Source organism: Sebastes umbrosus, chromosome 18 (genome assembly GCF_015220745.1).
Source record: "Sebastes umbrosus isolate fSebUmb1 chromosome 18, fSebUmb1.pri, whole genome shotgun sequence".
NCBI classification, from domain to species: Eukaryota; Metazoa; Chordata; class Actinopteri; order Perciformes; family Sebastidae; genus Sebastes; species Sebastes umbrosus.
This window is the reverse complement of record NC_051286.1, coordinates 3148877-3168776: the sequence shown is the minus strand read 5'-3', so window position 1 is coordinate 3168776 and position 19900 is coordinate 3148877. Positions and strand designations below refer to the sequence as shown.

Here is a 19900-nt window from a genome sequence, read left to right as displayed (position 1 = left end):
ATAAAAACATATTTACTTGTATAGAGTACGAAGAGTATTAGGGAGGAAAACTACATTAGAAAACTAAACTAAATGTCAACAATAAAAGGAGAAAGAAAAAAACATTAAAATAAATTCATAACTTTATAAGAAAAAAAACTTTAATATTTCAAAAATAAAGTCATAATTTGATGTAAATTGTTTATTAAAATGTTTATTTTAACCCTCAAAGTAAGTAAACAAGATAAAAGAGAAAAAAGTTGAACAATTTTATGAGAAAAGTAGACAATATTTCAAGAATACCGTCGTAATGATTCAAATAAATAATACCAGATTTCTTTGAAGAAAATTTATATTTTTAGGATAGAAAAAGTGAGAAATATGTTGACACTTGTATTTAAATACTAATAAATGGATTTATGTGATTACCACAGTGCAGTATTTAAGAGACGTGTTTCATCAACAGATCTAAAGTAAAATGAATTTCAGAGTTTCACCAGCAGAATGCGCCGTTTGTTCACAATCTGAGACTCAACTGGAGGAGTTTTAGTTTTATTTTAGTCGGTTCTGGTATCGGTCAGAAGTTCAGTGGTTGTGTCTGCTGCATGCTCTCAGCTATGGAGGACAGAAGCTGCCAAATTAAAATTAAAAAATAAAAAAATAACTTGATAAATTAATTAATATGCCATTAAATGTACCAAATGTAATATTAAAATTGTTTGAGTTCTACTCTCTTTAAGAACATGTCAGACGAGAAAACATCTTAATCCAAAAATATAAAGAAAACAATACAGAAATAAATAAAGGGAAAATAATATACATTTATAAATTAATACATTTAAAAAAAATTAATTAATACATTTAAAAATTAACTTTGAATTAATAAAAAAAAAATGCAAAAAAATATATATGTGTACATTAAAAAATGTATATAAATAAATAAAAGGGAACTTTAAATAGGAATGGGGAATTAATACTAAGATAAATAAATAAAGAAGCAAATTAAAACAGAAATATCAATTTATCAATTCATTCATGCTATATTTTTAGCACATTTAATAACATTGATTTAATTATTGAGTCATTTATTTATTTATTTTTTTTGGAAGCTGATTTCAACATTTCTTCAGTTTGTCTGAAATAAAATGTAGATATAAAAATATTAAGATTAAGAAATCTTCTTTTTTGTCTTTAAACTTTAATTCTGCAGATTTTGTGTTTCATGTTTCTCAATAAAGATCCGACTTCTGCTCTGATGTTAAGAAAACAAATTAATACAACTCAAAGTCCACTTACTCTCTTGTTCTGGAGCTTTCGACCACAGTCAACCTACTGATGAAGGCGGTGTGATACGGTTGAAAGCTCCGGAACAAGCGAGTAAGAGGACCTTGAGAAACAAGCTGCTGTTGAACTGAATGAACTTCAAAATAAAAGCAAACAGGAAGATGATTTAAACTGAGGCTGAAAAATCTTCTGTGCTCAGCCTGAAGATAAGTAAGTAATTAATTAATATGCAAGTCATTAGATTTTATGTTTATATACGCACACTTTAATTTATTGTTCGTAGAAAAGTTTACAGAATATTTCAGTACAACAATAAAATCTCAGAATATATTTTTAAATTGCTGAACAGAAACTGAACATTTGAAACTTTAAACCAGAACAGAAAACACAGCCTTCCTCCTGTCACAATAAAAGTCCTCAAAGCTAAAGGAAGTGCTTTGTTTTCAGAGTAAGAGTCCTGTAACCGCCGAGTCAACTTCCTGTCAAGAGTCTGCATGTTTTAATGAACCAAATACAAGCGGGGGTCACATGTGATTCATATCTGCAGGAAAACTACTCAAAAATAACTGTATACAACTGCACTTACTGCAGGATTTTCAAAATAAGACAAAAACAGAAGCATCAATGCTCAGGTAACAGAAAAAAAACTATATTACAGAGTAATTTTGCCACAAGGAGGAAGCTTCGACCACTTGGTCTTGTCAAAGTAAAAGTCATGAGTCTTTTGTTCGCCAAACTTCTACCAAAAAAAGTAATCCCCCCCTCCAAAATAAACCTGACAATAGATAAAAATCACACTATATGCATGCATATAGTTATGTAGCATACAGTATAAGGCTACATTTCTTCAGACTTTTACTTTGAAGAGACAAAGCTGTGAATGTTTCCTCTTCCTGTGGGGGCAGGTCTTTAAAATGTGAGCTAAAAAACATTATGTTGGAAAATGATAAACTACCAAAATAAAGTTTCCAGTTGAGTGTTGATGTGTCTGATTTTTGTCTTATTCTGATAATTAAGCAGGAAGTGAAGTTGAACAGACAGGAAGTTAAAGCAGCTGTGAAGACTCAGGTCTGAAGTCTTGACGTGTGAGTTCAAACTGATTTCAAACCAGACTTGGTATCAAAAATGTGGGTTTCAGTAGCCGGTTGAAACGCAGCCGATGAGTCTTCAGTGAATTTAAAACACAACGTGAGACGTCGGCGTGTGACGATCCTCCGTCATCAGATCAGACCGGACATGAAGAAGCATCCAACGTCATCCCAACATGCTGGTTTCAGTCTCATCAGGACGAAATAAAGACGTCTAGATTAGACAGAAATGTCAAAGGAGTCTCAGTTTGACTTCATTGACGCTCGTCGTCGCTGGTTAAACGGAGTCAGACCGTGAAATCAGGTGAAGAAGTCGATGACCTGCCGAGTCCTCCGAGCTGCCAAAATAAAAGCTTCCTGCAGATGAACTCTGGTGGCGTCCGATCAGCCTCGTTTCTAACACCTGCGAGAGAAAAGCTGATGAGAATGAATGAGTTTCCATCTGAAAACAGCAGAACCGTGGCTTCAGACGGGCTTTTAATGTGGCGGGACAACTTCCTCCTGAGTCCCAAAAATCTGATTCAGGTGCTTTTAAAAATTCATAGACCCTTTGAGACCACATTGAGGGCCCCGTATGGAGGACAGAACCTGCCAAAATAAATAAATAAATAAATAAATAAATAAATATGTCATCAAATGTAACAAAAATAATATTAAAAATAATTGAAAAAAATAATTGATAAATTGTGACATAAATTGATATTTCTGTTTAATTTCCCCCTTTATTTATTTATTTTTTGTATTATTATTTTAATTTCATTTATTTATTTTTGCATTTAGTATTTATATTTTTTTATTTTAATTTGTTTATTTATTTTTGCATTTATTTGTTTATTAATTTTTGTATATTTATTTTTATTTATTTATGCATGATTTTTTATTCTTTTTTAATTTGTTTGTTTATTTTTGCATTTAGTATTTATTTGTTTATTCATTTATTTTTATTTATTTATTCTTTTTTTATTTATGCATGATAATTTCTTTGCATTTCAGCCCTTATTTATTTCCCCAAACTTATTAAATTAAATATAAAAATAAATAATTCATCTTCAGTCCATCAGAAATTTAGGAAAATAATAACCATGAGGAAGAAGAAGAAGAAGAAGAAGAAGAAGAAGAAGTCAGAAAACTAGAATAATGCACATAAACACAGATCTGATCAGCTGATCGATACCTGATCGATACTGGGACTCCTACCTAGCAGCTGTGCAGGTCGGTTCCTGCAGCTCGGTCTGCAGCTGCAGGATGTAGTCGATGACGCGCTGCAGGATCTCCACCCTGCTGCTGGACCGGCTGGTTCCGGGCTGCAGACCCGGAACCAGCCGGTCCAGCAGCCGGAACCAGAGCTCCAGGTCCGGCAGCAGCAGCACCGGGACCACCGGGCTCTTCCTCCTCCTCTTCTTCATCCTGCTGCCTGCAGACAGCACCGGGACCCCGGCTCTCATGGCTGCTGCTGGACGCTGACAGACCAGCTGAGGATCACATGAGACCAGAACCGACACAGAGACATGTCCAACTGATCCAGACTGAGACACGAGGAGCTTCTTATAGAGCCGCTGTCCTCAGAGCTGCACGCTGATTGGCTCTCAGCGCTGTCAATCATCTCCCCCTGCGAGCTGATTGGTCCCTGAACAACCAGTCTGAGCAGCTCACCTGCTGCCTGATTTCACCTGGTCCAGGGGTTCTAGTTCAGGGGTCAGCAACCTTTACTATCTAAAGAGATATTTTAGGCAAAAAAAATAAATAAATAAAAATCTGTCTGGAGCCTCAAAACATTTGATCATTGTGATGAAGGTAACACAGTTTATAGTCTGAGTAAACTGGGAAAGAAAAGATGGAAACTTGTGTTTGGTGGATTATTTCTCTGTGGTTACAATGCTAATGGTCATTGTATTTTACATGGTTGGAAAGCCTGTTTATTTACCTTCACAATGATGTTACTCCACCGGTGCAACAATCAGCATAGCGTTCTCCACGTGGTCTCCATACTTTGACCCTGCCATCCAGCTTCCGCAGACAGAACCTGGACTCATCACTGAACATGACATTCCCCCACGTTCAGGTTCCATTGTCTGTGTTGTCGACACCAGCGCAAACGGGCCTGACGGTGAAGGGCAGTCATTGCAGGCTTCCTGGTAGCCTAATGAGAATACACTGTTTACCATTGGCAGAGCATTTTGAACATTTTTCTTTGGCGCTACCCACATAATCAGCTGTGCTGCTCATCCCACAAATGCATGATCCTTACAAGTTGGACGATGAATGATGACCTTCACAATGAAGGTAAATAAACAGGCTTTCCAACGATGTAAAATACAATGACAGTTAGCATTGTAACAACAGAGAAATAATCCACCAAACACAAGTTTCCGAACTTCTTTTTCCCAGTTTATATATATACTGTATATACAGTCAGTCAGACAGTCAGTCAGAGTGCAGTTGGACTCTCAGTGAACATTTGCAAGACAAACAGCAGCAGCTGTTTTCGGCAGCGAGCAGACAGAGTCAGAGTTCAGAGTAACAGTAAAACTCCTCTGTGGCTTCGTGGATTTGAATATGTATCTGCAGGTTGTGTTTTGCAGGTTGTGTTTTGCATGCTGCAGCAGCTGCTGGAGGATCAGAGCGACGCTGCCACCTGCTGAGCTGATCACAGATAAGATGCAAAGTGTGAGGCTTCATCACCGCCGTCTCTACAGCTGCTGCGCCTGCGGACACACCGCACATTAAAACTACAGTCAAATGAGACGTTCAGCAAGTCGTCATGTTCATGAGTTCAACAGGAAATACCAGAAACACGTCGTGGTCCTGTTAGAGTCTGTGGAGGGGGACGCTGGTCCAACATCTACTGGACCTGGACCCTTCAGCTCCAGGCTTCATATGTAACTGGTAACTAGTAACTAGTATCAATGGTGGATAATGTGATTCACTTCCTCCACGAACACTCCATCTTGGTTTTTGTCCGTCACCTTCTTGGTTTTTTTGCAACCAGAAGTGACTCTAGAGGGTGGAGCTAAGTACAACCAAATGCTGAATAAGACATTTTTAGGCGACCAAAGTGTTATAATTAACTTTAATTAACTGAAAACACGCTGTGAAAGCGTTAAAGTTCTAAGACGAAAACACGGACAACTCCCAGACCGGACAACGCCGTGGTAGCGACCTGTCAATCAACAGGTAGCCCCGCCCTAAAGCATCCCCTGCTTTATGGTCTATCTGACTCTAAATGGGACCATAATTTACTAAATGAACATCATGCTGTATTGAAGAAGACTTGAAACTAGCGATTGAGACCATAAACTCATGTTTACAATGTTTACTGAGGGAATAAATCAGGAGAGAAGTAGGCTCACGTCTCATAGACTTCTATACAACCAGACTTCTTTTAGCAACCAGAGGAGTCGCCCCCTGCTGGCTGTTAGAGAGAATGCAGGTTTAAGGCACTTCATAGAAATAAATACTAAAATCAATACGAAATAGTACTGTATTTTTACTCAAATATGTTGAATGCAGACTGCTGTCACACACTGAGTCCTTCAGACAGAGAGGATGATGGGTAATGACGTCATCTACAGGCTGAAACAACCACAGCATCCCTCATGTTGTAGTGCAGAGCAGCTTCCAGCAGGTAGAGCCACAGACCAGCTCACCTCCAGCTGTGTGACCACGTTGGTTATCCAGCCTATCTGTTGAGTATTTATAAATGATTTATTATTTAATTAGTTTGAATATTTAACGGTGTTTATTTGTCACTATATATATGATGCAAAAGCTCGTGTCTGCAGTCTGTCAACATCAACATGTTTTAAAAACTGACAAACTGAGCTGTGAGTCTTTCTGCTGAGTAACATGTAATTGACCCCCCCGAGAGGAAGTGTGGGTAATGGTCGTGGTGTTTCCTGTTGAATTATTAAGGCCCCCCCCCCCCCCCACCTCTGGCCAGAGGTGACATTTACACCTCAGCAGAGTCACTTCAAAGCAGCTCTGACGGATCTCGTTTCACCCCCACGGTGCTGCGTTCAAAGTCAGCCGGGACATTCAACAAACGCCTCTCCTCCAGGCTACAGAAACCTGATCCCTGAGTAAGGGCTAAGGAAAGGAGGCCGGGTCACGCATCATCAACGCGTCATATCTTTGGGGGTACAACACATAAGCAGTAAAATCTGGCCAGTTGAGCCGAATTTGAGCCAATCGCAACGCACGACCGCAGCTTCAGTTACACTGCGCATGTTATACCCCATACCCCAAGACCCGTGACCCAGCCTCCTGTCCATAGGCCTTGTCCCTGATTCCTGAGGAGAGGACAGCGGCCGTGACCTCTGACCTTTACAACACAGAGCAGGTAGTAGCGGTCAGATACGTCTTCAGGTGAGCAACGACAGGTGGAAGATTACATTCTGTATTTTGATGCTTTGGGAGACGTTGTTCTTTGAACTTTCATTCCAATAAAAAGAAGCTACTGTTCACTACCTGCTCAGGTACACGTACAACAGCAAGTGAACGCATCACTGCTCAAATGCAGCAAATAAATGCATCACCGTTCAAATGTCAGTTCGTACAAGAGCAAGTGAACGCATCACTGCTTCACGTCAGTTCGCACAACAGCAAGTGAATGCATCACTGCTCGAATACAGCAAGTGAATGCAACACCGTTCAATTTCAGTACGTAAAACAGCAAGTGAACGCATCACCTTTCAAATGCAGCAAGTGAATGCATCACCGTTCAAATGTCAGTATGTGCAATAGCAAGTGAACGCATCACTTCTCAAATGCAGCAAGTGAATGCATCATCGTTCAATGTCAGTACATACAACAGCAAGTGAATGCATCACCGTTGAAATGCCCGTGACCACGCGGCGCCTGCAGGGAACTCGTCTACTTTGAGGCCCTCAGAGGTAAAAAATAAAAGCGTCCTGCTGCTTTGATTAGATGCTTCAGATAAAAGTGACCTCTGAAACTAAAACGTGAACGTCTGTGAGCTCCTGACCTCGCTGTGTTTTTACAGATAAAGACGGAAAACATTCAAATGACTGCGAGAGGAAGCAGACTGATGGAGGATAACAGGCGGAGGAGGATTAAACAGCAGCACAGCTGGTCAGCTCCGTCATTAGCAGACACGATTAGCTGATGTTGAGTCCACATTTCTGGGCTCCGGCCTGCAGGTTCTTACTCCGTCTGGACTCCATCCAAAGAGGATTTCTGAGGCTGTGTTTCCTTTTTAGGAGCCGCCATGAAGCTGCCTTCAAATTAAAGCTTAATAACTGCTAACGTCAGCGTTCTGGGTCAGACTGCTGTCCGTGAAGAACTACAGGGAAGAGAGAAACCCCACCGACCTCAAACTGCTCCCACAATCCTCTCTGCTCGGTCATTTTATTGACCCCCTCTCGGCTCCCTGCTGTTGGCCTTTGTGATGATAATCTGACGCTCGGCGGCGTTCATTTCCATATTTTGAAAAGCCGTTTCCTGTTTTACAGCCGGGCAGTAAAATCAGCTGCAGAGAGGAGTTAAAGTTTGACAGGAGCGCTCACTCCTCTGTCTTCTGTTGTTCTTTTATTGACCTTTGTGACCTTTAACCTTTTCACCTCTTCTTAATTCTCCTGAAGAGCTCTAAAATGAAAATCAGGTTTTCATCCTTTTTGACTAAAACCACATTTCCTGAAGTTATTTTTAGCTCCGTGACTCGTGTGTGACCCGGTGTTCTCATTACCCAGAAGGCTCGGTGTTCCTCTCAATTATCCGGAGCAGAATCCAGCAGATTTATCAGACTGGAGAGGATCCAGCTGAGAGTTTAACATCATCAAACATGTGATCAGATGTTTGATCTGCTGCCAGAGATCATCAGTGTTTCCTCTCGTATCTGTGATCTCGTCTCCTCTCCGCTGAATATTTAAGAAAACAACGTCCAGCTTTGCTCTGAATTCTTCTCGTTCGCCTTCATCACGTCCAGATGAGGAACGAACGCTGCAAACGAGGAAGAGCTTTGTGCTTCTGACGTCCAAAAAGATTCAGTTTAGAAGGTTTAAAGAATCGTTCCTGCTCCTCAGAGGATCAACCGTCAACCCTCCGACATACACAATACACACAACACACACAACACACACAATACAAACATTGTCATTTCCTCTTCTTCCTCCTCTTCTTCCTCCTCCTCCACTTCCTCCTATCCTCCTGTTCCTCCTCCTCTTCTTCTTCCTCCTCCTCCTCCTTTTCCTCTCGTCCTCCTCCTCCTCTTCTTCCTCCTCTTCCCCCTCTTCTTCCTCCTCCTCTTCTTCTTCCTCCTCCTCTTCCTCCTCTTCTCCTCCTCTCTTCCTCCTTTCATCCTCCTCTTCCTACTCCTCCTCTTCTTCCTCCTCCTCTTCTTCCTTCTCCTCTCCTCCTCTTCTTCTTCCCCTCTTCCTCCTCCTCCTCTTCCTCCTCTTCTTCCTCCTCCTCTTCTTCCTCCTCCTCCTCCTCCTTTCGTCCTCCTCTCCTCCTCGTCCTCTTCTTCCTCCTCCTCCTCCTTTTGTCCTCCTCCTCTTCTCCTCCTCCTCTTCTTCCTCCTCCTCCTTTCGTCCTCCTCCTCCCCCTCTTCTTCCTAACCTTCCTCCTCCTCCTCTTCTTCTTCCTCCTCTTCTTCCTCCTCCCCTCTTCCTCTTCCTCCTCCTCCTCTTCACACACACACAGACAGATGAGAACATAAACACCTTCATGAAGCGTCTCTGCTCCCACTGCACCTGAACGCACCACTCGAGTGTGACGATCAATGAATGTAAAACAACAGCTGGATGCAGGACTGAGAGCTCCGGGGTCTGGGGGGGGTGGGGTCCTGTGGCCCTGTGGCCCCCCGGGGGTCCCGGCCTGGTGCTCTTACCCATAATGCATTATTCATCCACACCAAGATACAACACTGTTATCTACAGGAACAGGGATGTGAAGCAAAGCCTTCTGGGAGAGTTGGCCCCTGATGGCGGTCACTGGTTACTGCAGTTCATCCTGAGGGGAGCACGACAGTCCATCCCATAATAGTTGTTGACATGTTTCAGTGTGTGATGGAGCATGTTGGTAACATGAACACAACATGATACTGGTGTGTGTGTGTGTGTGTGTGTGGACTGGGAGGACTGGGAGGACTGGATCACACAGCCTGAGGTCAGAGGAGGGAGGCGGGAATGAGGGACAGGAAGCAGACGCCTGGCCTCGTCTGACCTCGTCTGATTATTATACACTGTGTGTGTGTTTGTGCACGTGCAAGTGTATGTGTGTGTGTGTGTGTGTGTGTTCGTGTGTGTGAGACTGTCTGGTTTCCACAGTCTTGATGAGGTGATAGAAGAACTGCTCAACTCTCTGAACGCTGCACTGGACGAGTCAACCTGCTGATCCCATAATATAGAGTCTACGTAGAGGACTATATAGAGTCTACATAGGGGAGTATATAGAGTCTACATAGAGGACTATATAGAGGCTACATAGAGGACTATATAGAGGCTACATAGAGGACTATATAGAGGCTACATAGAGGACTATATAGAGTCTACGTAGAGGACTATATAGAGTCTACATAGAGGACTATATAGAGTCTACGTAGAGGACTATATAGAGGCTACATAGAGGACTATATAGAGGCTACATAGAGGACTATATAGAGTCTACATAGAGGACTATATAGAGTCTACGTAGAGGACTATATAGAGTCTACATAGAGGAATATATAGAGTCTACGTAGAGGACTATATAGAGTCTACATAGAGGACTACATAGAGTCTACGTAGAGGACTATATAGAGTCTACATAGAGGACTACATAGAGTCTACGTAGAGGACTATATAGAGTCTACATAGGGGACTATATAGAGTCTACGTAGAGGACTATATAGAGTCTACATAGGCGACTATATAGAGTCTACATAGAGGACTATGTAGAGTCTACGTAGAGGACTATATAGAGTCTACATAGAGGACTATATAGAGTCTACATAGAGGACTATATAGAGTCTACATAGAGGACTATATAGAGGCTACATAGAGGACTATATAGAGTCTACGTAGAGGACTATATAGAGGCTACATAGAGGACTATACAGAGTCAACATAGAGGACTATATAGAGTCTACATAGGGGACTATATAGAGTCTACGTAGAGGACTATATAGAGTCTACATAGGCGACTATATAGAGTCTACATAGAGGACTATATAGAGTCTACATAGAGGACTATGTAGAGTCTACGTAGAGGACTATATAGAGTCTACATAGAGGACTATATAGAGTCTACATAGAGGACTATATAGAGTCTACGTAGAGGACTATATAGAGGCTACATAGAGGACTATATAGAGTCTACGTAGAGGACTATATAGAGTCTACATAGAGGACTATATAGAGGCTACATAGAGGACTATATAGAGTCTACGTAGAGGACTATATAGAGTCTACATAGAGGACTATATAGAGTCTACATAGAGGACTATATAGAGGCTACATAGAGGACTATACAGAGTCAACATAGAGGACTATATAGAGTCTACATAGAGGACTATATAGAGTCTATTCAATCATTCACTTTAATGCACAGTGAGCAGCGGTGGAAAGTAACTAGTAACTAAGTACTGTACTCAAGTACAACTTCTTCAGCTAAATAAACTCTCTAAAAAGCCTCTTGGATCAGCTGGAAATGCATCGTCACTAAGATGAAAACAGGTCTTCTTCTTCTTCTTCGTCTTCTTCTTCTTCTTCTTCTTCTCTCTGCCGTCTGGCTGCTGCTTCCTGTTTCGTCTCCTGATAAGCAGCAGCAGTTGAGAAAACAAATGGAGCTCTGATTCGCCGCCCCAGTGACCCCCTGACCTCCTGACCCCTCCAGACTTCAAATTACGCTCCAGCTTTGCATTCTGGGTAACGTAAACAAACAAAGGGTGGAGGAACCCAGACTTTTGCTCAGGCGGAGAGATGATCAAGTCCACACGCCCCTCACCATCGGAGTCCGACACACGGGGTACACCTCCTCTAGCGTCACTTTTGGACGGACCGGGGACGACACGTCAATATACGCTCGTTACGTACACAGTGTCCTTTCAAAATAAACCTGTTTTCAGAGATGATGATGAGGGAAACAGTTTTGTCCCCCGTGTGTTCACATTAACGTTACAGAAACATCACGACATTTACGTGACTTATACTTTATACGAACAAAAAAAGTTTATTTATGAAATATTACAACACTTTCTTGTAAATTTACGATGTTACCTTGTACAATTGTGACATTTATTCTCATAAAATATTTACTTTATTCTTGAAATATCAATAACTTTTTCTCTGAAAGTTACAATATTTTTTTCCCATAAAATTACGACTTTATCTTGAAATGTTACCATTCTTGTTCTCCTAATAGTACGCCCTTTATCTGGTTAAATATTAACGTTTTTGGTCTGCTTAAAGCACGACTTTATTCCAATAACATTACGAGATTTTCTTTTAAAATTATGGCTACAGTATTGTTATACCAATCAGTATTGTTCTTCTTTTGAAATTCAGAGATTATTCTTTAAATTTACATTTTTTCTTTTTCTCATTATATAAAGATTTTTTTTACTTGTAAAATTTATGTTTTTTTTTCTAAAAAATAAAAAATATTTAAAAATATTTCCTTTCAAATATTTAAGCTTTATTCTTGAAATATCACAACTTTTTTTCACCTAAAAATATGACTTTATCTCGAAATGTTACCATTCTTTCTCTCCTAATAGTACGCGCTTATTCTGGTAAAATTATTGCTTTTCCTGGTAACTAAATAACGTTTTTTAAAATTATGACTATTGTTATGTATATCTGGACTTTTTTTTCTTGTAAAATTCAGACTTTATTCTTTAAATATAATTTTTTTACTTTTTCTTGTCATATATATATATATATTTTTTTTTATCTCTTAGAAGTGCGACTTTATTCCTCCGATTATAACTTTTTGTTAAAATTATTTAGACATCATTCTTGAAATATCAACAACTTTTTCTTATAAAATGCATTTTGAATTATCACCATTCTTTTTTTGTCTAAATGTATGACTTTATCTTGAAATGTTACCATTCTTTTTCTCCTAATAGTACGCCCTTATTCTGGGAAATATTAACGTTTTTTGGTCTGCTTAAAGCACGACTTTATTCCCATAATATTATGAGATTTTCTTTTAAAATAATGATTATTGTACAAAAATCTGGACTTATTTCTTGAGAAATTTAGTCTTTTTTTCTTTATATATTAAATGCGTTTTTTTTTTCTCATTATATTGAGATTTTTTTCACTTTTTCTTGTAAAATTTAGAAATTAATAAAGCACGACTTTATTTCCATAACATTACAAATAAAATATTTTTTTCAATTAAGACTATTGTTATATAAACCTGGACGTTTTTCTTGTCAAATTCAGACTTGATTCTTCTTTTTCTCTTGTTTTCTATTATATTTGGACATTTTCTTGTAAACTTTTACTTTTCTGTCTCTTAAAATTATGACTTTATTCTCACAAGTTTGTAACTTTTCCTTCAAAATATTTTGACTTTATTCTTGAAATGTTTTTTGTTTCCTCCCTGAGAGAATCAATATGACTTTATCTGATTTACGTGCCCTTTTCTTCGGTACGTTCCCTGATAAACTGGGATGATTTAAAGATTAAAATCAGCCAAAAACTCAATTAAAAATACTGTTAAACTGATATTTTGTCTGGAAACGCTGAAGCTTTAATCTCATCTTGTTTACAGACATGTTTAAATGTCTCCTAGAAACAGACGCCGACACATCACTTACTGGATCTGTGTTAAACCAGTTAATCTACTGGGATCAGATGGTTCACTGGGAGCTGTGAGCTGATTAAACTGGTGACTCTGGTGTGTGTTTGGGTGTCAGACTGCAAACATCCACAATAATCTGATTTATCATCAGACGTCTGGTCGACTCGTCTCAGCTGCTTGTTTATCAGACGTGTCGAGTCACTAAACACACTTTAACTGTGAACATCTCACACTTTACTTCTGCTATTATATATTCTACTTGTTTATTTAATTTAATTAAAGTTTGATCTTTTTCAGGTTATTAAAGAAATACAGTGAAAACCTGTTGCTCCGGTGTCTGTGCTCCTGTCTGTTTCTCGATGCTGGGGGTACGTCGTTAACTTTAAGGTTAACACAGTGACTCAGCAATTGTGTCACTGTGTCTGCGTGGGATTTCTCCTGGTGCTCAGGTTTTTCCCACAATTCTAAATTATGCATTCTGCTAATCGGACACTCTAAACTACCACCAAATATTTTTGTAATATATTTGGTGGTAATCTATAGTATTAAAAAAAAACTTCAATCGATCATAGTAACATCAGTAAGGGGTTTCTCCTGGTGCTCAGGTTTCTCCCACAATATATATATTAAAAATTAAATAAATAGTGAATAAAGTAAATTAAATTTCAATATGTCTGCCTGCCTCTGAATAAATATATACTGTATAAATACAACTATATGACATTATGGTGGCTATAAAGTAGAAGTACTGGTATCTGTTTAAGTTGTGATGTAAACAACACTGAAGCTGATCAATAAAACGATCAATGTTGCGTAATAAAATATGTTCCAAATGGCATTTTAGGAGCTGGTTAACAACATGAGCCAGTTCTGTAATAAACAATGATAATTTGCAGTAAAAAACGTGTGACTTTCATCACTGACGGGGCCCTGGTTATTTTTAATATTAGCATTATATAAATATATATACTGTATATATATATATATATGAAACCCTCTCCTACATTCATTAGTAGTGTTTATATTTAGTAATTATTCTTAAAAATAATAATGACATTTGAAAGTTATTGTCTATTTATGGTGTAAAATAACATATATGGAATAAAATAATGATATTATCAGTCCCTAGATGATACCAAAGAGTATAGAAGCAAAAGAGACGTCAGGGTTAATTTATAATAATAATGATGACCGGCTCGCTGTACGTTACGAAACCTTTCAGAGATGGAGAGTTAATGTTGTTAATAGTTTAGCCTCTGCTAACCGCAGCCGTGAGCCGCTGGCTGCCGTTAGCAGAAGGTTAACTATTAGCAACCTTTTCTCTCCATCTCTGAAACGCTTTGCCGATATAGTACGACTCTCTTTCTGACTGACTTTACTGAAGGATAGTTAACTATAGACATCCAAAGATTTATACGCCCTCAAGTTATCTTTACAGCGCTGCCGTTGGCCACCAACCCGCTGGGCGGACGGCTGGCTACTCAGCTAGCTTAGCTTGCTAATTCTGCCATGCTGTCATGCAACATAGAAAATGAGCCGAACAGCGGACAGCGCCGGGTCACGTCCCTCTGCCTCACTCCTCGCCGCTAGGAGACGACTTCACCGGGAGGAGAGCAGGCGTTAGCTAGCTAACGTTATCCAGCCGTCTCCTCCTCCTGCAGTAATCTCCAGCGGCGTAGGGGTCGGCTAATCTGGTCCCGTTGATTAATGTTAACTTTCTCAACTCACACTGGTGATCCTGGAGAGTGAGTGACGGCACATATTGAGAGAAAATAGTATTTTCTTCAGCCATTGTTAAATACTACTTTGTAGTATACCAATACTTGCTAGCCAACGTTAACTAACGTCTTAAGAGAATAATTCTGCCTCAACTTAAAGGGACTGTTTGTAACTTTTTAAGTGTATAAATGTACCGGGTCGGGATCCCATGCACGCTCGCGCTCGCAAATGCGCTCTCGCTCCACCTCTAGACGTGCATGAGCGCTCACTCCACACTGCAGAAGAGTTAGTTTAGCTCTGAGAATATCTAGTGAATGTTCAGTGGACGTTTGTGCAGAAATAACTGCTGCAGCTCCTCCAGACCAACAGAGGTTTCCCGTGTCTTGTGAAGTGACGGGGCTCCGCACCGAGAAACGTTATCGTCTCTGACCGGGTGCCGGTGTCTCCATGTTCCCTCCGGCCGCGGTCGGGAGGCTGAAGCAGGAAAAGCCAACGCTAGGATCAGCATTGATTCATGGAGAGACCTCCGTCTGGTCAGCTAACATTACTGCCAAGCAACTGAAATATAGAGTGATATTGTGCTTTTAGCTGACGTGTGTCTCCTCACTGTGTTGAGCGATGCTCGTTCATGTCTATTTGGAGCGAGCACAAGCGTGAGCAACAGGACGCTGACTTTCGTTGACTTAACGGCCACAGGTGTCGCTGTTAACAAGACATTTCTGAAAGTTACAAATAGTCCCTTTAACCCATAAAATACGTCATCATGGTTACTAACAGAAAAGAGGTCTATTTACGCCACATGACCACTGTTAATCGTTGTGGTTTGATTCTTGCAGACTCCCAATGCTATCTTGGAATTCAAAGGTTTTCAATGACTTTCAAGGCCGGCCAAAGAAATTCAACGACCCCTGATCGGCTTGTATTGAAGTAGAAATTGAAATTCTGAACTTGGAGGCTTCATTTACCTCAAATGCAAATATCAGCATCTCATTAGTGTATTAAACATCTGGAACCTCTCAGAGACGCTACAGGTGAATAGGGTAAAAAAAAAAAAAAAATAGATACCATAAAACCCCACCAGTGAATTACTGACAAGTATTTTTAGTATTACAAGTTTTCTGAAATGTTATGTTTTAATATGCAAATGAGGCATTATCTAATGATAACTTTTGGTGAATTTAGGAGAACTCTACAGACGTAAATTGACAAAGTAGTAAAATAAATTAAAATGGTTTTAAGGATACTTTGAGAACTTAAAGGCCCTTGACAATTTATGAAATTGGACCTTGAATCTCAACTTTTTTGAGTCAACATGGACGAAAAAAAAAGAAATTTAACATCTTTTGTCAACTACAATAAAAATGTAATGCTGTAAGATGATCAGTGAAAATGTAAATGTTTGATTTGTGGAGCAGGTGGAGCTAAAAGCAGTCCGGCCCTTTAAAAGAGCCAATCAGAGATCAATAATCAAACATGAACTGACTCAGTTCCAGCTGATTTATTCAGTCGTCCACATACAGACTTCATCATGAAGGACAAGTTAACGCAGTTTCTCCTTCTGCTACAAAACAACTCTTTATTTTTTTCCTCTTTTCTTTTATATTGCACAAAAATAATGAGCAAAAAACAAATATGTGCCATTAACGATATAAAAAAATTGTAACAGAGAATCCAGTTTCTCTCCTGCTATCATCAGGGACTCATTCACACCAATATACATAAACTCCTAAACTTTTAACTATTTTACACAACATATACAATAATCCTGGATCTGGTACCGCTCCTCGTCCTCATTTAAAACAACAGCAAGGCATTTAAAGCAAGGCAGGCTGGCCGGCTGGGATTTGAACCCTCACATGCTCAGTTACAAATAATAATAATAATATCCATCAGTCTGAATGAAAAGTGGAAGAAGTGCCTGAAGAAACATTTTGACATTCCCTTTGACTGTACAAAAATATGCCTGAAAATAGTTTTTACTTCTTGATATTTTTAAAAAAAGATGAGGTATGTTTGGTTATGTAAATATCAAAAACATCTTTCCTGCCATCCAGTGGTTTCCTCACAGCTGGAGGAGCTGGAAATAGTAAATAAAAAGGAGGATAACATGTCACATAAAAGAGTCCTGAAGGTCTAGTCCTGGTGCTGGAGGGACTAAAATAAAGATCCTGATATTAGTGTTAATTAAAGTCATTAGAGTCATTGGGGGGGAATGCATAGTTCGGGTTTCAGACCCGAGCAACAGAAAACTAAATCCATAAAACCCTGTTGAGGTGATTTCATTCATTTTTTTTGCAGAAGTACCACAGTGTGTGTCCAGGCCGGGGGTCCACCTCAAAAACATCTGCTCCACGCACACTGAGCCCGGGCAGCAGCCCCATCAGCCCGGTCCCTGACTGGCTCTGGAGCTCCAGAACCGGCTCCGGGGCAGATGAGACGGATGGATCATTCCCTCCACCCGGCCTGGTATCGATGACCCCCTTCAGTGGGATCAATATGTGAACACCAGGTCCGAGCAGTTGGCCTCCAGCCAGTTCCCGGCGATCATCTCGCTGAGCTCCGGGGTGCAATAATCCGGGAAGTCGAAGTGGGACCCGAGACTGCCCTCACTGCTGCTGCACGAGTCCAGGTCTTTATCCACCAGGGACAGGCTCAGGTTCCCCGGGGCTGAGCTGGACGACAGGTTCCAGGGCTCTGAGGAGGCGTGGAAGCCGGCCAAGAGGCTCAGGGTGAAGTCGGCGCCCTCCGCAGGGAGGTCGTCCAGGTCCTCCCCGCAGCAGGAGGAGGAGGAGCCGGACCGGGACGAGGACGCCGGGGAGAGGGAGGCCGGGGTGCTGGTGCCCTGCCGGGTGATGTTCTTGAAGCTGTAGAAGAGCCGACCGGACGACTCATACACGCTGGTTCCCTCCGGTTCGGTGGCGGTGGCGGAGGCCTTGGCGGAGCTCAGGCTCCCGCTGCCCGGCATCTTGGCGAGGCTGTACCGGGACGGATCGTCCTCCTCCTCCGTCTTAATCTCCCGCTCCTCCTCCTCGGAGTCGTCATCATCATCATCATCCTCCTCCTCGTCGTCGGTAAACTCCCGTTTAATGGGCTTGTTGGCTTTAAAGGTGGTATACACATACCGGTACCGGGGGTCCGGGAGGCTGAAAAAATAAATAAATAAATGCAAACATTAATAAAAAAATAAATAGACAAATAAAAAAAAGGGAAAATTAAACAAAGAATAAATGAAAAATGAAAAAAAAATACAAAAAAAATGCATAAATAAATGCACACATTTAAGAATAATTAAAAAATAAATACAAAATAAATAAATAATAAATGTAGAAAATAAATACACAAATAAATACACACATTTGAAAATAAATATAAAATAAATAAATTAATAAATGCATTAATAAATACATTTAAAAATGAATATAAATAAATAAAATGGAAAATTAAACAGGAGTAAATAAATAAATAAATGCAAAAATGAATAAAAAGGGAAATCAAACAAAGAATAAATGAAAAATGCAAAAAAATAAATGTACACATTTAAAAATAAATAAAAAATAAATGTATAAATAAATATTGACACATTTGGAAATAAAAATAAAATAAGTAAAAAAATTATGCATTAATAAATAAATACATTAAAAATATTATATAAATAAATACATACATAAAATGGAAAATTAAACAGAAGAGTAAATAAATAAACAAGCAAATTAAAACAGAAATATCAATTTATGTCACATTTTATCAATTCATTAAAAGGTGGTACGTACCGGTACCGGGGGTCTGGGAGGCTGCTGGTTCGGACCGGGACGACTACCGGCTTGCTGGGCTTCAACTTGGAGGAGAACTTCTTGGCTGCAGCTGCCTGGTGGTTGTTTTTATTATTATTACTACTAACGGGTCTCTTCTCCTTCTCCGGAGACTGAGCTGCCGGCTTCCCTCCCGCTGCACTGAACGCACAGCCGTCCGTCTTCGGCTTCTTCTTGGGCCGGTACTTGTAGTCCGGGTAGTCGGCCATGTGCTTCAGCCGCAGCCGCTCCGCCTCCCGGATGAACGGGATCTTCTCCGCGTCCTTCAGCATCTTCCAGCGCTTCCCGAGCCGCTTGGAGATCTCCGCGTTGTGCATGTCCGGCGACTGCTCCATGATCTTTCTCCTCTCGATCTTGGACCACACCATGAAAGCGTTCATGGGTCTTTTAATGTGACCCGAGGCGGTTTTACACCAGTCCGGCTTCACGGAGGAGGAGGAGGCCGAGGAGGAGGAGGTTGAGGCCGCCGGCAGCGCTCTCTCCTCCGGATCAGATCCGCTGATACTCCGCGCTCCGCCATGTTGAACCATGGTCCGAAATAACTCTCACAAAACGGGCAACGGACTCAAAACAACCCCACGGCCGTCTCCAGTCACTTCCACCGTCTTTATTGACCGTTTCGTGGTGTTTTATTGGCCGCTTCGGTGTGCTTTTCCAGCCGTTGCTCTTCTCACCACCGGCAGCATCTCTCTGTTCAAACCGCCAAACCGGCGTCTTATTAACCGGCTGATAATGCGCGAGACGTTACCGCCCTCAACCAGCTCTCAGCCAATCACAGCTCTCCTCCCTCTCACTGCGTGCCCGCCCACAGCTTCCGGCCGTTAACTTTAGTGATGGGAATTCCGTCTCTTTTTAGTGAGCCGGATCTTTTGGCACAGATCACCAAGACGAGAAGAGTCGGCTCTTTCGACTCCCAAACGGCTCTTCGTTTTACCACTTCTGCCTTTTATAATTCAGCCAAATTTAGCTTTAGCTGTTTTGATTCCGCAGCGCCCCTCATCCAATCACAGCTCTCCTACAATTGTACAGCATAAATTAAAAATGCAAAAAATACAAAAAACAAATGCATAAATAAATACATACACACATTTAAAAAATAATTATGAAATAAATAAATAACAAATGTTTGAATAAATATATACACAAATACATAAATAAATACACTCATTTGAAAATAAATATTAAATTAATAAAAAAATAAATGCATAAATAAATAAATACATTTAAAAATGTATATAAATAAATACATAAATAAAAAAGGAAAATTAA

The 19900-nt window shown here is 40.2% G+C and overlaps 2 protein-coding genes across 4 annotated transcripts; both read right to left on the bottom strand.

Annotated features, from left to right (window-relative positions):
- Window positions 1-2356: 2356 nt before the first annotated feature.
- LOC119476560 (DNA-binding protein inhibitor ID-3-like) lies at window positions 2357-3929 on the bottom strand. 3 transcript variants are annotated; one of them, XM_037749949.1, is made up of 3 exons: window positions 3690-3929; window positions 3549-3644; window positions 2357-2768 (listed from the first exon to the last, which is right to left on the bottom strand). In XM_037749949.1, exons 1-3 carry the CDS (start codon window positions 3794-3796, stop codon window positions 2639-2641), a joined length of 333 nt encoding a protein of 110 aa, XP_037605877.1. In that variant the 5' UTR covers window positions 3797-3929; the 3' UTR covers window positions 2357-2638. The 3 variants fall into 3 exon arrangements, with proteins under 3 accessions (XP_037605877.1, XP_037605876.1, XP_037605878.1); XM_037749948.1 differs by having other exon boundaries at window positions 3549-3914; XM_037749950.1 differs by having other exon boundaries at window positions 2357-2754; window positions 3549-3894.
- Window positions 3930-16305: 12376 nt separating this feature from the next.
- Window positions 16306-19387, bottom strand: sox11b (SRY-box transcription factor 11b). The gene is made up of 2 exons (XM_037749928.1): window positions 18593-19387; window positions 16306-17965 (listed from the first exon to the last, which is right to left on the bottom strand). The coding sequence occupies exons 1-2, from the start codon at window positions 19159-19161 to the stop codon at window positions 17314-17316; spliced, it is 1221 nt and encodes a 406-aa protein (XP_037605856.1). The 5' UTR covers window positions 19162-19387; the 3' UTR covers window positions 16306-17313.
- Between the last annotated feature and the right edge of the window lie 513 nt (window positions 19388-19900).

What these genes read in the sequence shown, in the direction of transcription:
- LOC119476560 (XM_037749948.1), bottom strand. Translation starts at nt 3,796, where the DNA reads ATGAGAGCCGGGGTCCCGGTGCTGTCTGCAGGCAGCAGGATGAAGAAG. An exon ending in CCGACCTGCACAGCTGCTAG is followed by an intron (nt 2,769 to 3,548) that starts GTAGGAGTCCCA and finishes CATTCTCATCAG; the next exon opens with CTTTTCTCTCGCAGGTGTTA.
- sox11b (XM_037749928.1), bottom strand. Translation starts at nt 19,161, where the DNA reads ATGGTTCAACATGGCGGAGCGCGGAGTATCAGCGGATCTGATCCGGAG. An exon ending in CTCCCAGACCCCCGGTACCG is followed by an intron (nt 17,966 to 18,592) that starts GTACGTACCACC and finishes TTATTTTTTCAG; the next exon opens with CCTCCCGGACCCCCGGTACC.